A 19,007-nucleotide genomic window follows, 5' to 3' on the forward strand; every position below is an offset into this window, starting at 1 on the left:
ATCTTTTTCTTTTGTTTTTAATTCTTTTATTACCCTTGTAATTCACTCATGTACGTAGCTGGCTGAATGTCTGTCTATGTTCTAACACATGATCAGAGATCTGCTAATGTTGGATTTTTAGAAATAACTTCTATAAAATACAAAAAAGTGCAGAGACCTCTTGTTGTGGAACTAAATAGTGGAACTTTTTATTAGGCAGCCAAGCTCGCAAGTCAAGCAGGCAAGCCCTAACTCTAAGTCATTTTAACATTAACATTTAAGTACTTCCTCTGTCTTAGTGTGCATATTTTCATTTTATCCTTAATTTTTTTTTCCTTCATAATTATTCACATTTACATTTTCATTTCATCTTTTATTTTATTTGACATATGTGGAGTTTAGTATTTATTTATACATTCAGTTTACCTTTTTTCAATTGACATTAATTATATTTTATTTTATTTTGTATTTTATTTTAGTAAACAGCACTTTGCAACATGCTCAGGTGATTATTATTATTATTATTATAATTATTATTATTATTGTTGTTGTTGTTGTTGGTGGTGGTGGTGGTGGTGATGTTTTTGTTCTTGTTGTTGTTGTTGTTGTCTACACAGTGTAAAGTGTCTACAGCCATTAAAGGTTATTAATTAATTTATTTGTTTGTTTGTTTGCTTGTTGTATGCAAATTGGCTTTGGTTTATTTCACGTGATATCAATGTAACGTCAGTTTCAAACAACAGCACTACCCCGCCTACCCAACAGTACACTACCACTTTCAACTCTCCATGGCTTAGGCTTACAGTCATGTGAATAATAAGTACACTCCATGTAAATTGTTGGCTTTTTTGATGATTATGCAAAATGCCTACAAGAAGTTATTTCTGATAGAGGGGGCAATACTAGCTTCTGAGGGCAAGGGTGTACTTACTTTTCCCACAGAAGAAAATCCCATCTATTGATTTTTCTGTTGAATAAATAATTGAAACAGCTAATTTTCCTTGTGGATTTGTTCAACCGTATGAACTTTATTAATAGGCACCCTTCGTATGTTTACTTGTCGAAATATGTCAAAAAAGTCAGCAATTTTTATGGGGTGGACTTATTTTTTCACACGACTGTACATGAAAATCACATAAATATATAAATATATAAATATATAAATATATCTTGAGGTGTCTATGTTATCTGTCTTGAGGTGGCATAAATCCCTAAGAGAAATATATTCTGTTGATAGGATGATGCATGTGCAAATAGAAGATCCATTTGGAATGTGCTTTAATGTAGCAATATATAAGTGCTGTTACTTTGCATTACTGTAATCTTACTGGCTATAGGATAATAACTCTCCTAAACACTTACTATAATGGAGCATCCATCCTCGGGAAGATCAGACATTGGCTTTAACACTGTCCAGACACCATCATGTGTGACAGTGCAACTTCAAAACCCATCTTTGCCCATTTGCTTTTTTGGTGTGTAGATAATGATCAGTCATGCCAAAGTAAGACAAATGGTTTTTAGGGAATGGTGAGAGTCCACCGTAAAGCCTCTGAGGCAGCTAAAAGCCAGGAGCATTGATGAATCAATCAGACCAGTGGTTGTTTATAGACATCTGGCGGATTACCTCACTCAAGTCACTGGAGGACCTAACAGGAACAAATGACTTTTACAATTTAGGAAGTAAACAGTCTCACACTGTTAACATTAAAGTCAATCAAGAGTTGTGCAACATGCGAAACAAAAAGGCGTTAGCTTCTTAGTCATCCAGGGACTAAAACTGGAATGTGTTCATGACACATTACTTTAAAAATGCTGGACATTCTGCTGATACATTGAGCCATCATGGACATCATGGTCTTACTTAAATAGCATTAGGATTATCCTGAAGTTCTGAGGGCAAGAAAAACTCTTATATTACAAATCCAGTGGCATCAAATGAAATAAATGTCAAACAAATATTGTGATTTTAGAGCAGTTAAAACCCAAAAACATTCTTAGTAGACACTCCCAATTTCCATTATAATAAATCTGTATTCCTTTTTAACAAAACCTTTACTATATAACAATAAGTACAGTACATGTCTATCAGTATTTTACTGACACATTCACAAGTCCCTGAGGTCCAAGCCCTTAAGTCTTAAGTCTTTGTTCTATTTTAGCAATAGTTCTTTCAGCTAGTTATTGTGTATGTGTATGTGTTATTGTGTACAGTGTATGAGGCATAATCAATTTTGAAATATTACAACTTATTACTTCTATAAAATGTCTTGTTCATTTATTCAAAATTGCCTAATAAAGCACACAATGTTTTACTTAAATCATTAATTCAAATTCAAATAATTTATCAAAAAACTATTACTTTCAAACTATTACATTTGATCCAAATGTTCTCTCTATAATTACAAGAAAACAGAACATTCATAAAAAATTAGAAGATATTACTTTTTTTGTAATTTAGTACAAAGTGCCAACGTGCTGTATATTTTGATCTATTTGAGTTGCTGTAGTTTGCTATATTTGGGTGATGAATGGTAAAGTAGTCTTCCAGTGAGCACCGGCGGTAACAAAACCCCCGTGTATAGATGCAATTTAACTTGGTATACTTGGATATTATATGCATATGGTAACTAATACTTGGGGTGGGGGGGTGGGTGGGGCGGTGGGCGGGTACTTCTTGACAATGGACAGCAAGCAAGTCCCTGACAGCTGTGTAACACCGCAGCTTCCTTTTGGATGAATTGATTGCTTTTCAAATTAAATGACATGAAGATTATCACAAAGTAAGACTTGACTATATTGTTTTTGTTGGTTTGTTCATTTATATAAGAGCACTTTTCCAATGGGTGATGAACATGTGCCTTCAGATGCGTGATGCATGTATATAATAATGCTGGCTTGGTGTGTTTAGAAATGAATTGTTGTGTTACTAGGGAATGATAGGGATGATAAGGAATGAATGAATGAGGAATGAATAGAAAAATGTGGTGTTTGATGATGTCATGTGGGGTAGTAAAGAGAGAACGTAATCGGGAATGCCAAACCAAAGTGACCTGTGTTTTCACGAGTTTCTATCTTCAAGTCCAAGTCAAGTCTCGAGACAGTTGTTCACGAGTCCAAGTCAAGTTACAAGTAATTAATTTTTGCGACTTAAGTGTGACTTGAGTCCAAGTTGAGGACTCGACATTCCATCTCTGGTATTTTATGAACATTTTATTTCATTACACAGTCATTTTTCTGTTCAAACCAGGGTCTCAGTGGTAAAACTTGTATGTGTTGTTTCTGCAAGGTTTTTTTTTGTTTGTTTGTTTTTTTTTTTTTTGCAATAACCAGTTGCAGCTCTACATAGCAGTAGGTGAGGAACCATCAGAGGCCAGTGAGGTTTTCAAAATTGTTAGAGCTTCTAGTGAGAATGTTGCACTCTATATAATTTGGAGCTAAATGAGTATGATGAACCTAGTCCATAATACATACAGTGAGGGAAAAAAGTATTTGATCCCCTGCTGATTTTGTATGTTTGCCCACTGACAAAGAAATGATCAGTCTATAATTTTAATGGTAGTTGTATTTGAACAGTGAGAGACAGAATAACAACAAAAAAATCCAGAAAAACGCATGTCAAAAATTTTATAAATTAATTTGCATTTTAATGAGGGAAAAAAGTATTTGACCCCCTCTCAATCAGAAAGATTTCTGGCTCCCAGGTGTCTTTTATACAGGTAACGAGCTGAGATTAGGAGCACACTCTTAAAGGGAGTGCTCCTAATATCAGTTTGTTACCTGTATAAAAGACACCTGTCCACAGAAGCAATCAATCAGTCATATTCCAAACTCTCCACCATGGCCAAGACCAAAGAGCTCTCCAAGGATGTCAGGGACAAGACTGTAGACCTACACAAGTCTGGAATGGGCTACAAGACCATTGCCAAGCAGCTTGGTGAGAAGGGGACAACAGTTGGTGCGATTATTCGCAAATGGAAGAAGCACAAAAGAACTGTCAATCTCCCTCGGCCTGGGGCTCCATGCAAGATCTCACCTCGTGGAGTTGCATTGATCATGAGAACAGTGAGGAATCAGCCCAGAACTACACAGGAGGATCTTGTCAATGATCTCAAGGCAGCTGGGACCATAGTCACCAAGAAAACAATTGGTAACACACTACACCGTGAAGGACTGAAATCCTGCAGCGCGCGCAAGGTCCGCTGCTCAAGAAAACACATACACATGCCCGTCTGAAGTTTGCCAATGAACATCTGAATGATTCTGAGGACAACTGGGTGAAAGCGTTGAGGTCAGATGAGACCAAAATTGAGCTCTTTGGCATCAACTCCACTCGCCGTGTTTGGAGGAGGAGGAATGCTGCCTATGACCCCTGGAACACCATCCCCACCGTCAAACATGGAGGTGGAAACATTATGCTTTGGGGTTTTTTTTCTGCTAAGGGGACAGGACAACTTCACCGCATCAAAGGGACGATGGACGGGGCCATGTACCGTCAAATCTTGGGTGAAAACCTCCTTCCCTCAGACAGGGCATTGAAAATGGGTCGTGGATGGATATTCCAGCATGACAATGACCCAAAACACATGGCCAAGGCAACAAAGGAGTGGCTCAAGAAGAAGCACATTAAGGTCCTGGAGTGACCTAGCCAGTCTCCAGACCTTAATCCCATAGAAAATCTGTGGAGAGAGCTGAAGGTTCGAGTTGCCAAACGTCAGCCTCGAAACCTTAATGATTTGGAGAAGATCTGCAAAGAGGAGTGGGACAAAATCCCTCCTGAGATGTGTGCAAACCTGGTGGCCAACTACAAGAAACATCTGACCTCTGTGATTGCCAACAAGGGTTTTTAAACCAAGTACTAAGTCATGTTTTGCAGAGGGGTCAAATACTTATTTCCCTCATTAAAATGCAAATCAATTTATAACATTTTTGATGTGCGTTTTTCTGGATTTTTTTGTTGTTATTCTGTCTCTCACTGTTCAAATAAATCTACCATTAAAGTTATAGACTGATCATTTCTTTGTCAGTGGGTAAACATACAAAATCAGCAGGGGATCAAATACTTTTTTCCCTCACTGTACATAGTATGCTGTTTAAGAATATAGTGGGGGATTTTTTTTTAAAAAAAATAGGTGACATTATAGGAAAAACTGTGTAGGTTGTTATGGGAGAGTGCTGAACAAACAATAAGACTGGCTAGATAAATCTCAGAATCTGAGAATTTTCCTACAAAGTACTGAAGCATCTGTGTATGTGGTAATATGAAAGTTGGAAGGAAAAATGGATGAACTAAAACATGTTATGGGAGACATGTTGGCACAGTGGGTACAGTTGTTGCTTCACAGCTCCAAGGTTCCTGGTTTGATCCTGAATTTGAGTTAGCATCTTTGTGGAGAATTGTAAGTTCCCATGCCCACATGGCTTTCATCTTGGTTCTCTGGTTTCCTCCCACCTACAAAAAACATACCTTTAAGTGAATTGTGTACTCTTAATTACTCCTGTGAATGCGTGTATGGCTGTGTGGTGCCCTGTGATCGGCTGTGTCCCATCCAGGGTGTGTTCCCAGGACAGATTCTGGATCCACTGTAACCATGACCAGGATAATGCAGTTACTGGAAATGAATGAACTAATGAATAAATGAATGAATGTGTGTATAAAACAGGTTGTCCATGCATATGACACCACCTAGTACTACCCAAAGTCCCGAAAGTAACAGAACAGAAACTTTATTGTCATTATATTATACATGATTGCATAAAGAAACGCAGTTGTAGACGCCTCTGTTATTTATACATATGGGTCTTAAATAAGATTTACAACAACTAGCAGACTCTTATGTGACATATAGCTTTCATAGCCTATAGAGTGAAAAAAATGCATTAAAAAGCAAGTGCCCACATAGATGCATGCGCGTGCAGCACAACATCCAATAGCATTATGTTACTTGTGTCCTATGAGGCGCAGCGGTCATCGTGTGGGAGAAAGATCCAGACGCGCACCGTTGCTATTTTAGACTTTCTCCGGAGCTCTTAAGGATCCAAAGCTTAGACTTAGAGAAAGTTCAGGTCGATGAGAGACCCTGGAAGAGCGTCGTGCGTCTCGGGCAGTTAGGATTCACACGCGCGCGTCCTGTGCGTCGTAAACAAGCGCGCACGTGCGTAAAAGGGGCAGTTTGGGGGAAGGACGTGGTACGTGTTTGGTTTGAAGTTCAAAGTTGGTTGTGCAGATTTGTCGAGAGAGAGAGAGAGAGAGAGAGAGAGAGAGAGAGAGCGTCCTTCAGGATCCAAGCACGCGTAGCCCAGTGAGATCATTGGCGATATAAATATCTTCTTCTACAGTGCTCCAGCTCCTGGCTATTAGCCACCTGTACTCTGTGGCAAAAAGACGGACAAAATGCAGGACATGACTTAACTGGTGCATAGAGGGAGAACAAAATAGAGAGAGTTGTTTTGGGGAAGAATGAATGTTGCTCTCTTGCTCGTGCTTGTAGCTCAGCTGATTGGCACCGCGGCTGTTTGGTTGGAGGATCACCTGGTGGCCTCGGGTCGCCGCACTGGCACTCTGTACTGCAGGGTGGGCATCGGCTTCCACCTTCAGATCCATCCCAACGGCAGAGTGAACGGGAGTCACGAGCCCAGCAACCTCAGTAAGTACCTGATTTTGGACTTAAACGCATTTACGCGACTTTGGAAAGCTAGGGATGTGCAATATATCATGCGTCAATAATTATTGCAGTACTACTGGCGTGCGAGCTGGATATGACAGAATGTTGTAAAATGCATGATCCTGCGAAATGCATTTCCCCGTTTGGTATTCTGTGAGTATGCTAAATTAGGATGCATACAAAGAGACTACATAATATTCAAATAAGCTCTTTAATGAGTAATAACATGTTTTACTCCTATTATACTTCTTTTAATGGCATACACTTAAATATCTAACATAGCTGTGGAAGAAAAACACTTCTCAAGTCTGATTAAAGTTGTAATAATGGTTTGCTTATATGTTTATTACACAATAAATATTATTCACAATATTAGCATTATTAAAAGGAATCAAATTTAATATAAATAATAATTAATTCCCAAGGCATGTGTGTAGATTTTGAAATTAGTGCCGAGGAAAAGGGTGGGGGGGAGGGGGGAATGGGGAAACTTGCATCATCGATAAGTAACATGCTCATAATGACAAACTACACTTTTAACAGAACTTGTGTTCTGTCGTGGACAGAACTTGTAGTAAAAGGGACAGAGGACATGTCCGCAGTGTTCTTAGTATAAATTACACCCCTGGTGCAAAGCATATCACCATTGCAATATCATTTAAATATGTAATTTTGCCCAATTTATTCAGCCCTATTAGACTAAAACATCCATCTATGACTGCTTCATAATAGGCTGGAATTTTATGACAAATTTGTGTGTTTGACTATTAAACTGGGTGTATCACAGTTTTCACTATACCTGTGTTGTATGTTTATCACATTTAAAAAAAAAAAAAAAAATCTGATGTCAGTAAAAGATATTGCAGCAGCAGTATTAGATTATTTGTTCAGAAAATGCTAAAATACAAATACAAATACAGTTTTCTCTGATTTTTTTTTTTTTTCAGGTGTGTTTGATATTTAAAATTCAGGCCAACCTACTTCATAATAACAATTTTCTTACATCATTAGCTATACAAAATAGCATGATGTTAACTATTTTAACTATTTCAGATTCATATGTGGCGGCATATTATCAGTATATGCTTTATACTCATACTTTTTAAGTTTAGATATCTGCCACAGTTATTGATAAGGGACTACAATACATTTCTCAATATTTTATTGGGCCATTTATGCAGTATAAGTTGAACAGGCTTACGCAGTCAAACTAAGTTTAGTTTAAGTGTTTTGTGATCCATTACCACCACAATAAGAGCACACTTTTTTATTCCTTTTATGCCACAGCAATTTGCAAACAGTTACAAATTTTAATTCTTTATTATGTTTGATCCATTAATAATTATATTTACGATTGTGGTATGTCCATGAAACAAGTTGGTTACTGTGATCATTTATGTTACAGCAACTATAAACCATCATTTCTTTACCAACTTCTCTTTTTTCTCCTTCTCTTGAACTCTGTCATCTATTTCTTCATTACTGAAGAGCAAATCAAAATGTGTTGCTTACGTATTCAAAATGAATAAATCCCCCGGCTTGATTTGCACACGTGGTTAACTTATTAGGCCATTCCAAAGTGTGCTACTGTTCATGTGGCATTACATGTGTCTGTATATTTATTGGGAAATGCTCTATGCGAACAGCTGCAATGACTCACATGAGAATGTTACTTGGTCGAGAACCAGAATGCCGTGCACTGAATTGTTGTTAATGGTTCTGTGTTCAAGGCACATGCCGTTGTATTAAGCCTGTTCGGATGTGCTGGATCAAAGGTAAATGGAATATAAAGCGGGGGAAAAGGCAAAGTCAAATGAACTGAGTGATAGAACTAAACCTGAAGGATTAAGGATCTTCTGAAATGTTGAATTTGTCATCTCCTGATAAAACCAGACAATCTGGCCCTACCGAACCAAAAGAGTCAGATAAAGTTACTCACTTTTATGATGAACAGATTCATTTTCCATGTGGGATGTACATTTGAAGGGCTTCTACCTTCTTCAGAAATAACAAGGTAATAGATTTTTCATATGGGACTGCACCATTGCTTTAGTATATAGTAAATGACCATCTGTATATTCATTGGTTAAGGTTATATCCAGTACCATGCTACTATAAGTCTCTCTTTCTCAGATCACTTATCATGCATCACTCACATAAAATGTATTTGTGATGGTCTGCAGGTCTACTGGAACTGTTTTCCATATCACAAGGAGTTATAGGAATCCGAGGAGTTTTCAGCAACCGATTTCTAGCCATGAATAAGAGAGGATGGCTTCATGCTACTGTGAGTCAGTACTTACATGTTACACTCTCACATCAACTCATAAAACTATAACATCAAACACAGAGGGGATTGTGTTATCTTTTTTTTTCCATTCTGTTCTTTCTGTTGTAATCCCTTAACATCAGGTTTATTATCCAGTTTTCCCCTTACATCATATTATTCCATAACATTATAATATAGAGTATTGGGAAATATATAATAGATAATATAATAGAATAATAGGAAATGTAAGCAATTGTGATAGTGATGAATGTAAGGCTGAAGTTATTTTTGTTTTCCATTTTGGTCTATTTTAGTTTTATTTAGGAAATTCTAATTTTACCCTCAAATACACATTCAAAAAAACTCAAAAAAGATGGCATTGCTGTTTATTCCACTGAACTGTTAATAATAACACAACTACTCATAATTCTTTTTATATACACTGATGGGAAATAAGTATTCAGACATGTCTGAGTTTGTTATTTAATATACGTCCATGCCACATATGCATACATGTCCACTTCGCTTTTACACATAATGTGTTTCGACTTCATACATCTTCATAAGCCTAAGTAAAAATGTGTTTACAAAATGAAATTGATTGGTGAAATGTATTTGGATACCATATTAAAGATATATGCGTAAGTGTTACATAAAAATAAATCAAGTTCTGGATGTAATGGCTGGGGAAAAAATGTTCTCGGGCAAACTGCACCAGGTGTCATTATAATAGATGTTGCCATTGTTTGGGAAGTAACATTTTTCCAGCCTTTTGTTGCCCCGTCCCAACTGCTTTGCAAATTCAAATCTACCTAATTTTTTTCTTAAAATGGTACATTTCCTCAGTTTAAACATTTGATATGTTTTATATGTTCTATTGTGAATAACATATGGGTTTATAAGATTTGCAAACCATTGCATTCTGTTTTTATTTACATTTTACACAGTGTCCCAACTTTTTTTAAATTGGGGCTGTATAATCTGCGCACGAGCATTTAGACAGATCAGAGCTTTATTGGAACAATAGATGAAACAGAAACAAAACTCTCTGACAATAATTCAGCTCAGAGTGTTAGAAGAAAGAAGGTTTGTGATTGTGCAGATGTTTGGGCTTTTTTTTAATTGTTGAATGCATGCTATTTTGTTAATATTTATAAGTACAAAGTCAAAAAAAACATGTGTGTAATGTGTGTAAATTAAATTACAAAAACAAAATTGTCTGAATGATTATTTTCCCTCAACCTATATTGCATTTTTCAATAACCTAAACTCGTTTTGCAATACTGTTGGAGGAAAAGGAAAAAAATTGAGCCAACCAGCATCAAGAACACTTTCTTTGATTAAATAAGATTAAATAATGAGAAATTGGTAATAATTGATTACATTGTAAATAATTGAATAGTGGACATTAAAATATGAATGCTGCAAGTAGGTTTTAGAGGCTAGATTACTTTGAGCATTAATGCATATTGAAAATGTAAAATAAATAAAATAAAGTGTGCATTTCTGGCGTTCACAAAAAGTTTAACCGGTGCCAGGTTCAATTCAGCTTAAAATCCTTATACCTTTAAGTGATGTTATGGGTTTAACTGCTCATTCTATTCTTGTGGGTCAAATAAATAGTATTTTGGCAGTATAATTAATTATATCTGTAGTCACACTAAATTTCAATGTCTTTTTTTAGTTTTTCTGATAATGTTGGATTGCTGTTACTTTCAGCAGGTCACATTCTTGCAAACCCGATGGCCATCATTCCTGCACTTCTCACTAATTGATTACCCTTGTTGTAGACTTTACATTTTACATTTAGATGAAATCTTTATTTTGTGTATGAGATTTGGAAAATCCTCTGCAGTTCAAATGAATAGTCTCCATATACTGTAGATTCCCAAAATTCATGGCTCACACATGGAACGAGCAGGTTAAATGGAGCTTTTACACACACACACACACACACACACACACACACACACGCATGCACGCACGCACGCACACACATGATGTTAAATTAGTATCAGCAGCACCCTCTGGGATGACGTTTTCCATCTCACCTCACATCAGGACGAATGTCAGCTTTGTGAGTTTCTGCAAATCTGAGAGGTTCATGAATGATAAAGATTCGCTGAGCGCACAGCCACTCCATGTCGACTGCCGACAAGTATCTGTTTGAGCCTGAGTCCAGCTGATAAAAGTCAGAGCTCATTAGCATGCGTTAATGGGAAAGGCAGATTAGGAAAGAGTCTGGGATGCCTGATAATCGAGTTGGGGGGAATCAATATGGTGAGCAAACAGAGACACACAGGTGCAAAAAGAGAGAGAGAAAAGGAGAGAGAGAGAGAGAAGATGAAGAGCATCAAGATGGCATAATCTGTGACACTGCAGAGATCATATGCAAAGATACCAAACTATAAATTGATAATGTAAGTTGGTAAAATAAATGTGCGAATTGATTTCATCTTTTGGACTGATTTAGAGTTCAGAGTCTCACATACTAATACTACGCTCAATATTTCCTACACTAGAAAACCTGGAACTAACTAGCAAACTAACACGGGGAACTTGTGTTTCAAAGTACACTAGTTTGTGTACACTACATGGTTTGTTTTGTCATTCTGCAATGAATAAGTTACATTTCATCACATAAATAGCAGTAATGTAAATGGATCATCAGGCTAGTGTGGATGTGTCCTAAACCAGATCCTAGTCACTGTATAGGTTGGCCCTGTAAGTGCAAATCAACACTTAATAAAACCCAACAGCAAATCAGAAAACACCACCAGAAAAAGAACACATCAACATTAAATCAAAATGGAAAACATAGGTCCTTATTGAAGGCCACATGCTTGTTGCGGATTGGACACAGCATTTTGACTATCACGAGGAAAAAAGATGCACTTTTTCAATCTGGTATCTAGTTAGCCCAGATTTAATGCAAGGTAACATATGTTATTAGCATGAGGAGTAATTAATAACATGGTTTCCTTGCTTTCAGTGTTCGCATATTCATATTAATGCCATGCAAAGGTGACAGCAAAAAAATGACATCATGTGAATGCCCTTGGTAAAAAAAAAATAAAAGCCTCAGTAGATTAATTTAGGCTCACATTTTCTCTTACTGTAAACATCCTCCATCTCCTCAGACTGACATGCCCTGTAGCCATTCAGCGGCGATCGTGTCATGTTTAGTAAGGATATAACATATCCATTTGGGTTTAATGTTGATGTGTTTTTGGTTTTGCTGTTGTGCTTCCTGATGTGCTATTGAGAGGGAGTTTACTCTCCTCTGATTGGGTACCAACTAGTATTAGAGAACATTGTAACAAATGCTATCACATATAATCCCTAATCCATTTAAATTACACTCCTCATCAATATCTGAGCTTTAAAAAAAACCTTTTATTTATGCTAAAATACAGTATTTCCCATTTTTTTCATCTTTTTTTTTTTTTTTTTTTGAGCACTGATGTGCCTAAAAGGTAGTATCTTACACAACTCTGAGTATTAATGGAACTTTGTAAGACTGCTGAAAGTAGATGGAGTGGGTCAAGGGGGAATGCAAGACGGAAAAAGCCTACACATAAATCTGAAGATGATCCTTTAAGCTGCTCCAGAAATCATCAGCAATTAGAGCAGCTGCAGTGGCTCCATCAGTGTTGAATTAGGTTTGATTTTCCTCAGGCCAGCTACAGTTGCAGGGGTTTATTTAATAGTACTGTCAGCTCAGCTCTTAAACCCTGGAGCACTGCTGTCCACATACACGCTGGCGCAGCCAACACGGGTATCGGGTGTCACAGCGTCTGATGTCGTTGCACTGTCTGTCATATTTAATATTTAGATGTTTTCACAGGGGCAGTTTATTGCTGAGATAATGGCGGGGGGAAGACAGATGTATATCACGCTGCGTGACCTCTCCCCAAACCATTACGAATGTAATCTTTTCAAAGGTTAAAGGGTTGCCTGGATTTATAAAGCAAACAATGGGCAAAGGGGACAGGGAGTGAAGTAGAGGGAGAAGTACCATGCTCCAGCCCAGAAAGTACAACAAGCTACTTTCAACCAATGTATTTATGCATTTACTGAATTGTATATCACAGTGCTGTTGAATTCTCGAATCTGAAGGTGTAGATTTATTTTCAATACAGCACAGCTCTAACAGTAGTTTCAGTTGTAACATAAATCATAGGTTTATATTAATGTGCTTCTTCTAATATGTTTCTATAGAATAAGTTTCTATAGTAATAATTCATTCACAGGGACTTGTATGGTGGATGCTTCACATAATCACAATAATTAAAAATAAGCAGATTTTTTAAAAAATGTTGTTATTTAACAAAGATAAATGTCTGTCTACTATCTATCTATCTATCTATCTATCTATCTATCTATCTATTTATAATGGTTGATATGTTTTCTGTTAGGAGATGTTTACTTAACATGCATCTCGGATGTCTTTGTAATAGTCAGTAAGTTTTCCACAATGGGAAAGTCTTCAGGACAGAGGACTATCTCTTTTCTTGGTAACATGACAAGCTGTGTTTTTTTTTTTGTTTGTTTGTTTTTTTGTCTTATTAACTTCAAGAGTAGAGAAAACAGTGAGACTGGTGAGGGAACGATGTTGCCTTTTATAGATGCTAAAGTATAAGTGATAGTAGGGATTAACTTGTCTCATGGACATTCCATAACGTCAAATGTAACTATAAATGTTTAAAAAGTATGAGATGTCATTGAATAATGAAGTGAAAATTGTAATCATTGTAAATCCACTGTGGTGTAAGGGGAATAAAACACTGTTATTGGAAAAATATTCCACTTAAGGTTGGTAACAGTAAATCCACTTCAAGTTGGGCCAAATCCCATCAGTGCATCATGTATTATTTTCCTATAGCAGCACACCCCTTTCATGTGTTATTCCTTACCTAAGTGACATATGACATATGGGAAAGGTGCCTTAAAATGGAGTTTAAACGAACATGCAAAGATAAAATCTAACAAGAGGACTCTATCTACAATACCTCAGCGCAGTAACACTACACTAATGATGATTATGCTGAGAGACGGGAGACACCATGGTACTTCAAGGGAAAAGAATGAACCGTGTAAGTGCTGCACTTTCAACTAAACACATCTGCTGGTTTGGATTCAGTTTATCCCCATTTTGTTTAAGGTTGTTTGTTTTGAACTAAAAATGCTATAACACTGTACTTAAGGGTGGTGTTTATAGGGTTACATGACACCTATGTAAACCTTTTGTGATAACTAAGATAAGGTTACATAACTATTTATGAAAGGTATTCCAAATGGCAGTAGGTGTCATAAAGTCAGCTTTGGTCAGAGTTGATTTTGAAGATGAAGAAGTTGATATAACACCTGGGCCAGTGCAATAGATTTTTGTTGAAGCATGATTGGTTGTGTTATGGCATTTTCAAAGCTGACTGACATTAGAACGGTGTTAGGACATAGTAACCATCGTTCGGCAAGCTATAAGCATCACAATTACAGAACACTCACATAGCAGACGTGCACTGAGCTATAAGGTCTGCTCAGAATGTATCATAACAACCTTATTTTAACAAAAAACTCTATTGCTTTTCTTGGGTCTTTATGTGCAGTCTTTATATAAATCTACACTTATTGGAATAAGCAGTTATATTTGGACCATAGCACTGATTGGTCAGGGGTCGATTAATTTTCTATTACAACAGTTCTGACAGTCGTTCCGACTGTAATTCAAATCACAGTTTTATATTAACATGTTCGTTCTAAAACATAGTCTAATAATAAACAGTCTAATACATAGTCTAATAATAAACAGATTCACAAATATGTTGTTATTTAACAAAGAAGACCTCTAATCATTGATATGGTGAAGTTTTCTGCGAGGACACATTTATTTAACAATTATAGAAGGAGTCTCCAGTGTCAGCACTTTGTAACAGTCAGTAAAATTTCCACCATTGGGAGAGTCTTTCTGGTTTCTCTGTAAATAATACATTCATTCTGTCTTATTAATTATAAGAGAGAGAAAAAAGACAGATTGGTGAGGGAACGACTTTTTATAGCTGTTATAAAGCAAGTGATATTATTAACTAACTTGTCTTGCCGTGAGGAATAAGATTCACAGGGAAACACTGTAGTTACATCCAGAGCACTATGGCAACCCACAGCAATCTACATGCCTCCAGGAAGTTATGGCTGGTCAATCTGTAATTGGCATCATTTTCTGCTATGCTGCGCTCTTCAGTAAACCAGAACAAGTTTTATTTTTCCAGTGATTGGGGTTACTCAAGCTTTATAGTGGGGAATGACTATCCTTGGGCACACAGTATAGTTTCCCACCAGCTGTATTTTTAGGAATAGAAGATCCAAACTCCTGACTATTAGTATACATGAAGATAATTCATACTCAAAGTCTGTATGTTATTAAATACATACAGTATATACAGTATAAATACATACTTTTTAAATTCCCTCTATGAGAACTGGCTTTATATAGTGGTTTGTATATTGTTAATAAAGTCAGAAAAAAAGATTCTATACAAAGCATCATCACAAATCAGAAAACGTATTTTATCTTTATAGACTGTTTGAAAAGATGGGAAAAGAGAACCCAGGAGACTTTGGGGGGAAAAACTGTTTTTCAACATGAGAAGGGAAATATGGAGGTGTGCATAATAATTAAAATAATAACTAAGCCTAATGATTGACATCCATTATTCAAAAAATGTAAAGACAGAATGACACTGAAAATTAGACAAACGTGTCAGGAATATCAACATTTTCCTACGATGTGTTGATGAATTACTAAGGAAATAATGCATATGACTAAAATTAAACTGTGATTATACTTAACATAGATCACAAACCAAACTTTCATGGCTGCCGCCATATTGAGAGCCCAGAGTTGTCAGAAAATGTGTATCTTGTCATAAATGCAGTAAATATGGCATTACTGCATTTGGATGCAGTAAAAATTAAATAAAATAAAAACCAACAGAGCTTCTCTGTTCCAGTCCTCATTTGTGTTTCCCCTTGAGTATGCTGGATAATTATCTCATGAGGTCAGTCAGCTGTTAGAACCGGAAAAGCCAGTGCTTAAGTAAAGCGAATAATAACTGCTTACGAAAACATTAAGGTCTCAGGCAGATGGCATTTTTTAAAAATTGTAACTATAATAAAGGGGCATATTCCAGTCTATTAAAATGAGTAGGTCATAATTGTGTATAGAGTTTCACCATGAAAGAACTATGAATGAATGCTGTAATATCGCTATAAACTGTGTGTAATATGTCATAAGCTCGCATCTCATAGAATTGTTTTATGGTAAAATGTGCTCCTGTTTCAAAATACTCAGATCACAAAAATGCTATGGCCACATTTGTGAAACCTTACCCAAATGGAAATGCTGGCTCAGTGTGTATGTAAAGATTGCCTGAAATAAGATACAGAGAGCATCTGTCTTTCTGGTAGATAATGTTATTTTATGGACCAATGAGGTTTCTAGCCTGCACAACAGAAGCCCTTAGAGTTTGTTACTATTTTTAAGTCTTTGGATAGGGAAGTCATTTCCAGGACTGTGCCACAGATAAAAGTAAAAGACAATTATTGTGCAAGCCTCAAACGCTCGTTTGGTTATAATCTCCTCGCTGCTTTTCATTAGCTTGCTTTATGAGGGGCTAACTCAATCAAGCCATGAAGCGCTTGGGCTGCAGCAGCTGCTAATGTGGCGGCTGATAATGTGTGTGCATGGTAATTACTGACAGTTTATGCATTGTGTTCTAGCTTTGTCTCACTGATAAAGATGATGATTACTGAGATATTGGATACTGAGAAGTGTAACATGTGGTTCGCAGAAACAGGACACAAGTGCTCAATGTAATATTCATTCTGGGCAAGCCATGAATCGTAGTCAGAATAAAGTGCAGGGGTCAAGACCTTCACAGATATCAAGGGGTCAAGGGTTATCACAGATAGTGAACAGGTAATTTCAAAAAACATTACACATGGAACAGGAAACTTGAACTAGACAAACAAAGACTGGACTAAACGAAACAAAAGCACAATAAGACTTTGCAGTGCAAAGAAGCAGCAGGGTAGAAAGACAAACTAATCACAGACTAACACAGAACAGGTAAACACCATAGGGCAACAAACCAATGACAGGACACAGGTGGAGACAGGACAAGGAAAAAAGCCTAAACAAACATGAGCACATGGCATTCTTCACCAAGGGAAGTGTAATGTGAAAGGGGAAACTGTCAAAGAAAAAAAAAATGAACAAAGTTTTATAAAGCATTAATGCATAGCAATTTAACAGTTGTTTTAGTTAGAGTCTTGCATATTATTACTATTGGTGGTAGAGTTACTTTTTAAAAAGATGTGGTAGCCTTTGATAGTTTCTAAACTAAAATGCAAATACAATACAAAAAAGCTTTTACAAATTTTGGAGCCCATTTCAAAGGATACATCTTTGCTTATCTTATTTCATTGGCTTATTTTTTTTCTTTTAGTGGTTTAGTTATAGCTGACAAAAACAAAATATTAATTAAATGAGATTACAATCTTAGGTGTTTTGGGGCATGGATGTTATTAGATCTTAGTCTTTAAAGAAGGAAAAGAGTAGAGATACAGTAAGTAAAATATACAGTCTACTGTAAACAAGTTCATTGTTTAGACTTTATTTAGATGTAATGTTCTGCGGTCCCACTGAAGAGCCTTTCACACCATTTGAATTCTACTGCTGCTTTTCAAATATGACTTTCAGAACTTTTTTCAGAGATGAGATCTTGTATTAGTGTAACCTACTATTTTGGCCTGAGACATTGTTACAGGCTAATTATAATTATAATATATTAACATAATGCAATGCTCTTACATGGCCAATCTGTAAGAAGTTAATGGAAATTTTTAACAAGAGGCTTGCAACAATTGTTAGCATAAAATGTGGTTATCTAATGAGAGAATTACAGGAGAATAATAGCTCAGGTAACCTTACACTACAGAAACATCATCACTGTCCCAGATGTGCTCCAGATGATCCCACTTTCATTCTCAGCCTGTTTTCATTACAGTGTTAGATGCCAAGGTTTGACCCTTTGTGCACATGATTCACTGCTAGTTCCTCAGTGGCCTTAAGACTTGCATTCTTCTAAGACTCATCTCAGAGTTCACTGATTGCACTGAACTAAATGATTTGTTAATTGTTTTTGCAGGAGAAGTTCACTGATGACTGCAAGTTTAGAGAGCGGTTTCAAGAGAACAGCTACAATACATACGCATCAGTTATACACAAGAATCACCGGACTGGGAGAGAGTGGTTTGTGGCACTCAACAAAAGAGGGAAGGCCAAAATGGGGTCCAGTCCCAGAGTGAAATCCCAACATGTGTCTACACACTTTCTACCCAGGATGAACCTGCACATGAAATTACAACAGGGCTTTACGATAACAGACAAAACACAGGAAAGGACTCAGGCTCTGCCAAAACCTCGGGCCCCTAAAGTCACCATGAACATGGGACAGAAACAAACTCGAACTGTCAAGTACTGGCCAAAATTTAGGTTTGGATAGACCAGCATTGTCTTACGCTTGGAGAAAACTTGAAAACAAGACAGCAGTTGTATATGAAGCAATTTTCTCATCTGACTGTTATCATTCCATTCAATAAGTGACTCAACGGGAAAGGGCTATGAAGTCTAAATTTAAATGTCTATGAGGCTGAACTTGAACTTGTTGACATGGGGGTATTCCAAAGCTAATACCTCTGCAAGAACATGTATATAAGTTCCTTAATGGCTTTTGTGAATCTATTTATAAACTGTATTTATGCTAATGTATATGTAATTTTTTTTTGTCCAAATGTAGATTAATTGAATGCGTATGATGAATATATGTATATATTTTACAAAGGAAACAATACCATTCAAAATGTGCCTTATTCAGAAAATTGAGGATAATCACAAAATACAGTTGTGGCCAAAAAAACCTGGCACCCTTGCACTTTTTTGCAAATAATACATATTATGTTTTATTTAAAATTTTATATAGATTAGTTAACCTCCTCTATTCTTTTCACTGTTAATATTAATCAACAATTGC

General features: G+C 36.5%; 1 protein-coding gene across 1 annotated transcript; it reads left to right on the forward strand.

The window, feature by feature from the left end:
* Positions 1–6,092: 6,092 nt before the first annotated feature.
* Positions 6,093–18,669, forward strand: fgf5 (fibroblast growth factor 5). Its single transcript, XM_053610760.1, has 3 exons — positions 6,093–6,626; positions 8,828–8,931; positions 18,123–18,669. Exons 1-3 carry the CDS (start codon positions 6,440–6,442, stop codon positions 18,477–18,479), a joined length of 648 nt encoding a protein of 215 aa, XP_053466735.1. The 5' UTR covers positions 6,093–6,439; the 3' UTR covers positions 18,480–18,669.
* The last annotated feature ends 338 nt before the right edge of the window (positions 18,670–19,007 follow it).

The sequence above is a fragment of the Ictalurus furcatus genome, chromosome 22, assembly GCF_023375685.1.
Source record: "Ictalurus furcatus strain D&B chromosome 22, Billie_1.0, whole genome shotgun sequence".
Classification (NCBI taxonomy): Eukaryota; Metazoa; Chordata; class Actinopteri; order Siluriformes; family Ictaluridae; genus Ictalurus; species Ictalurus furcatus.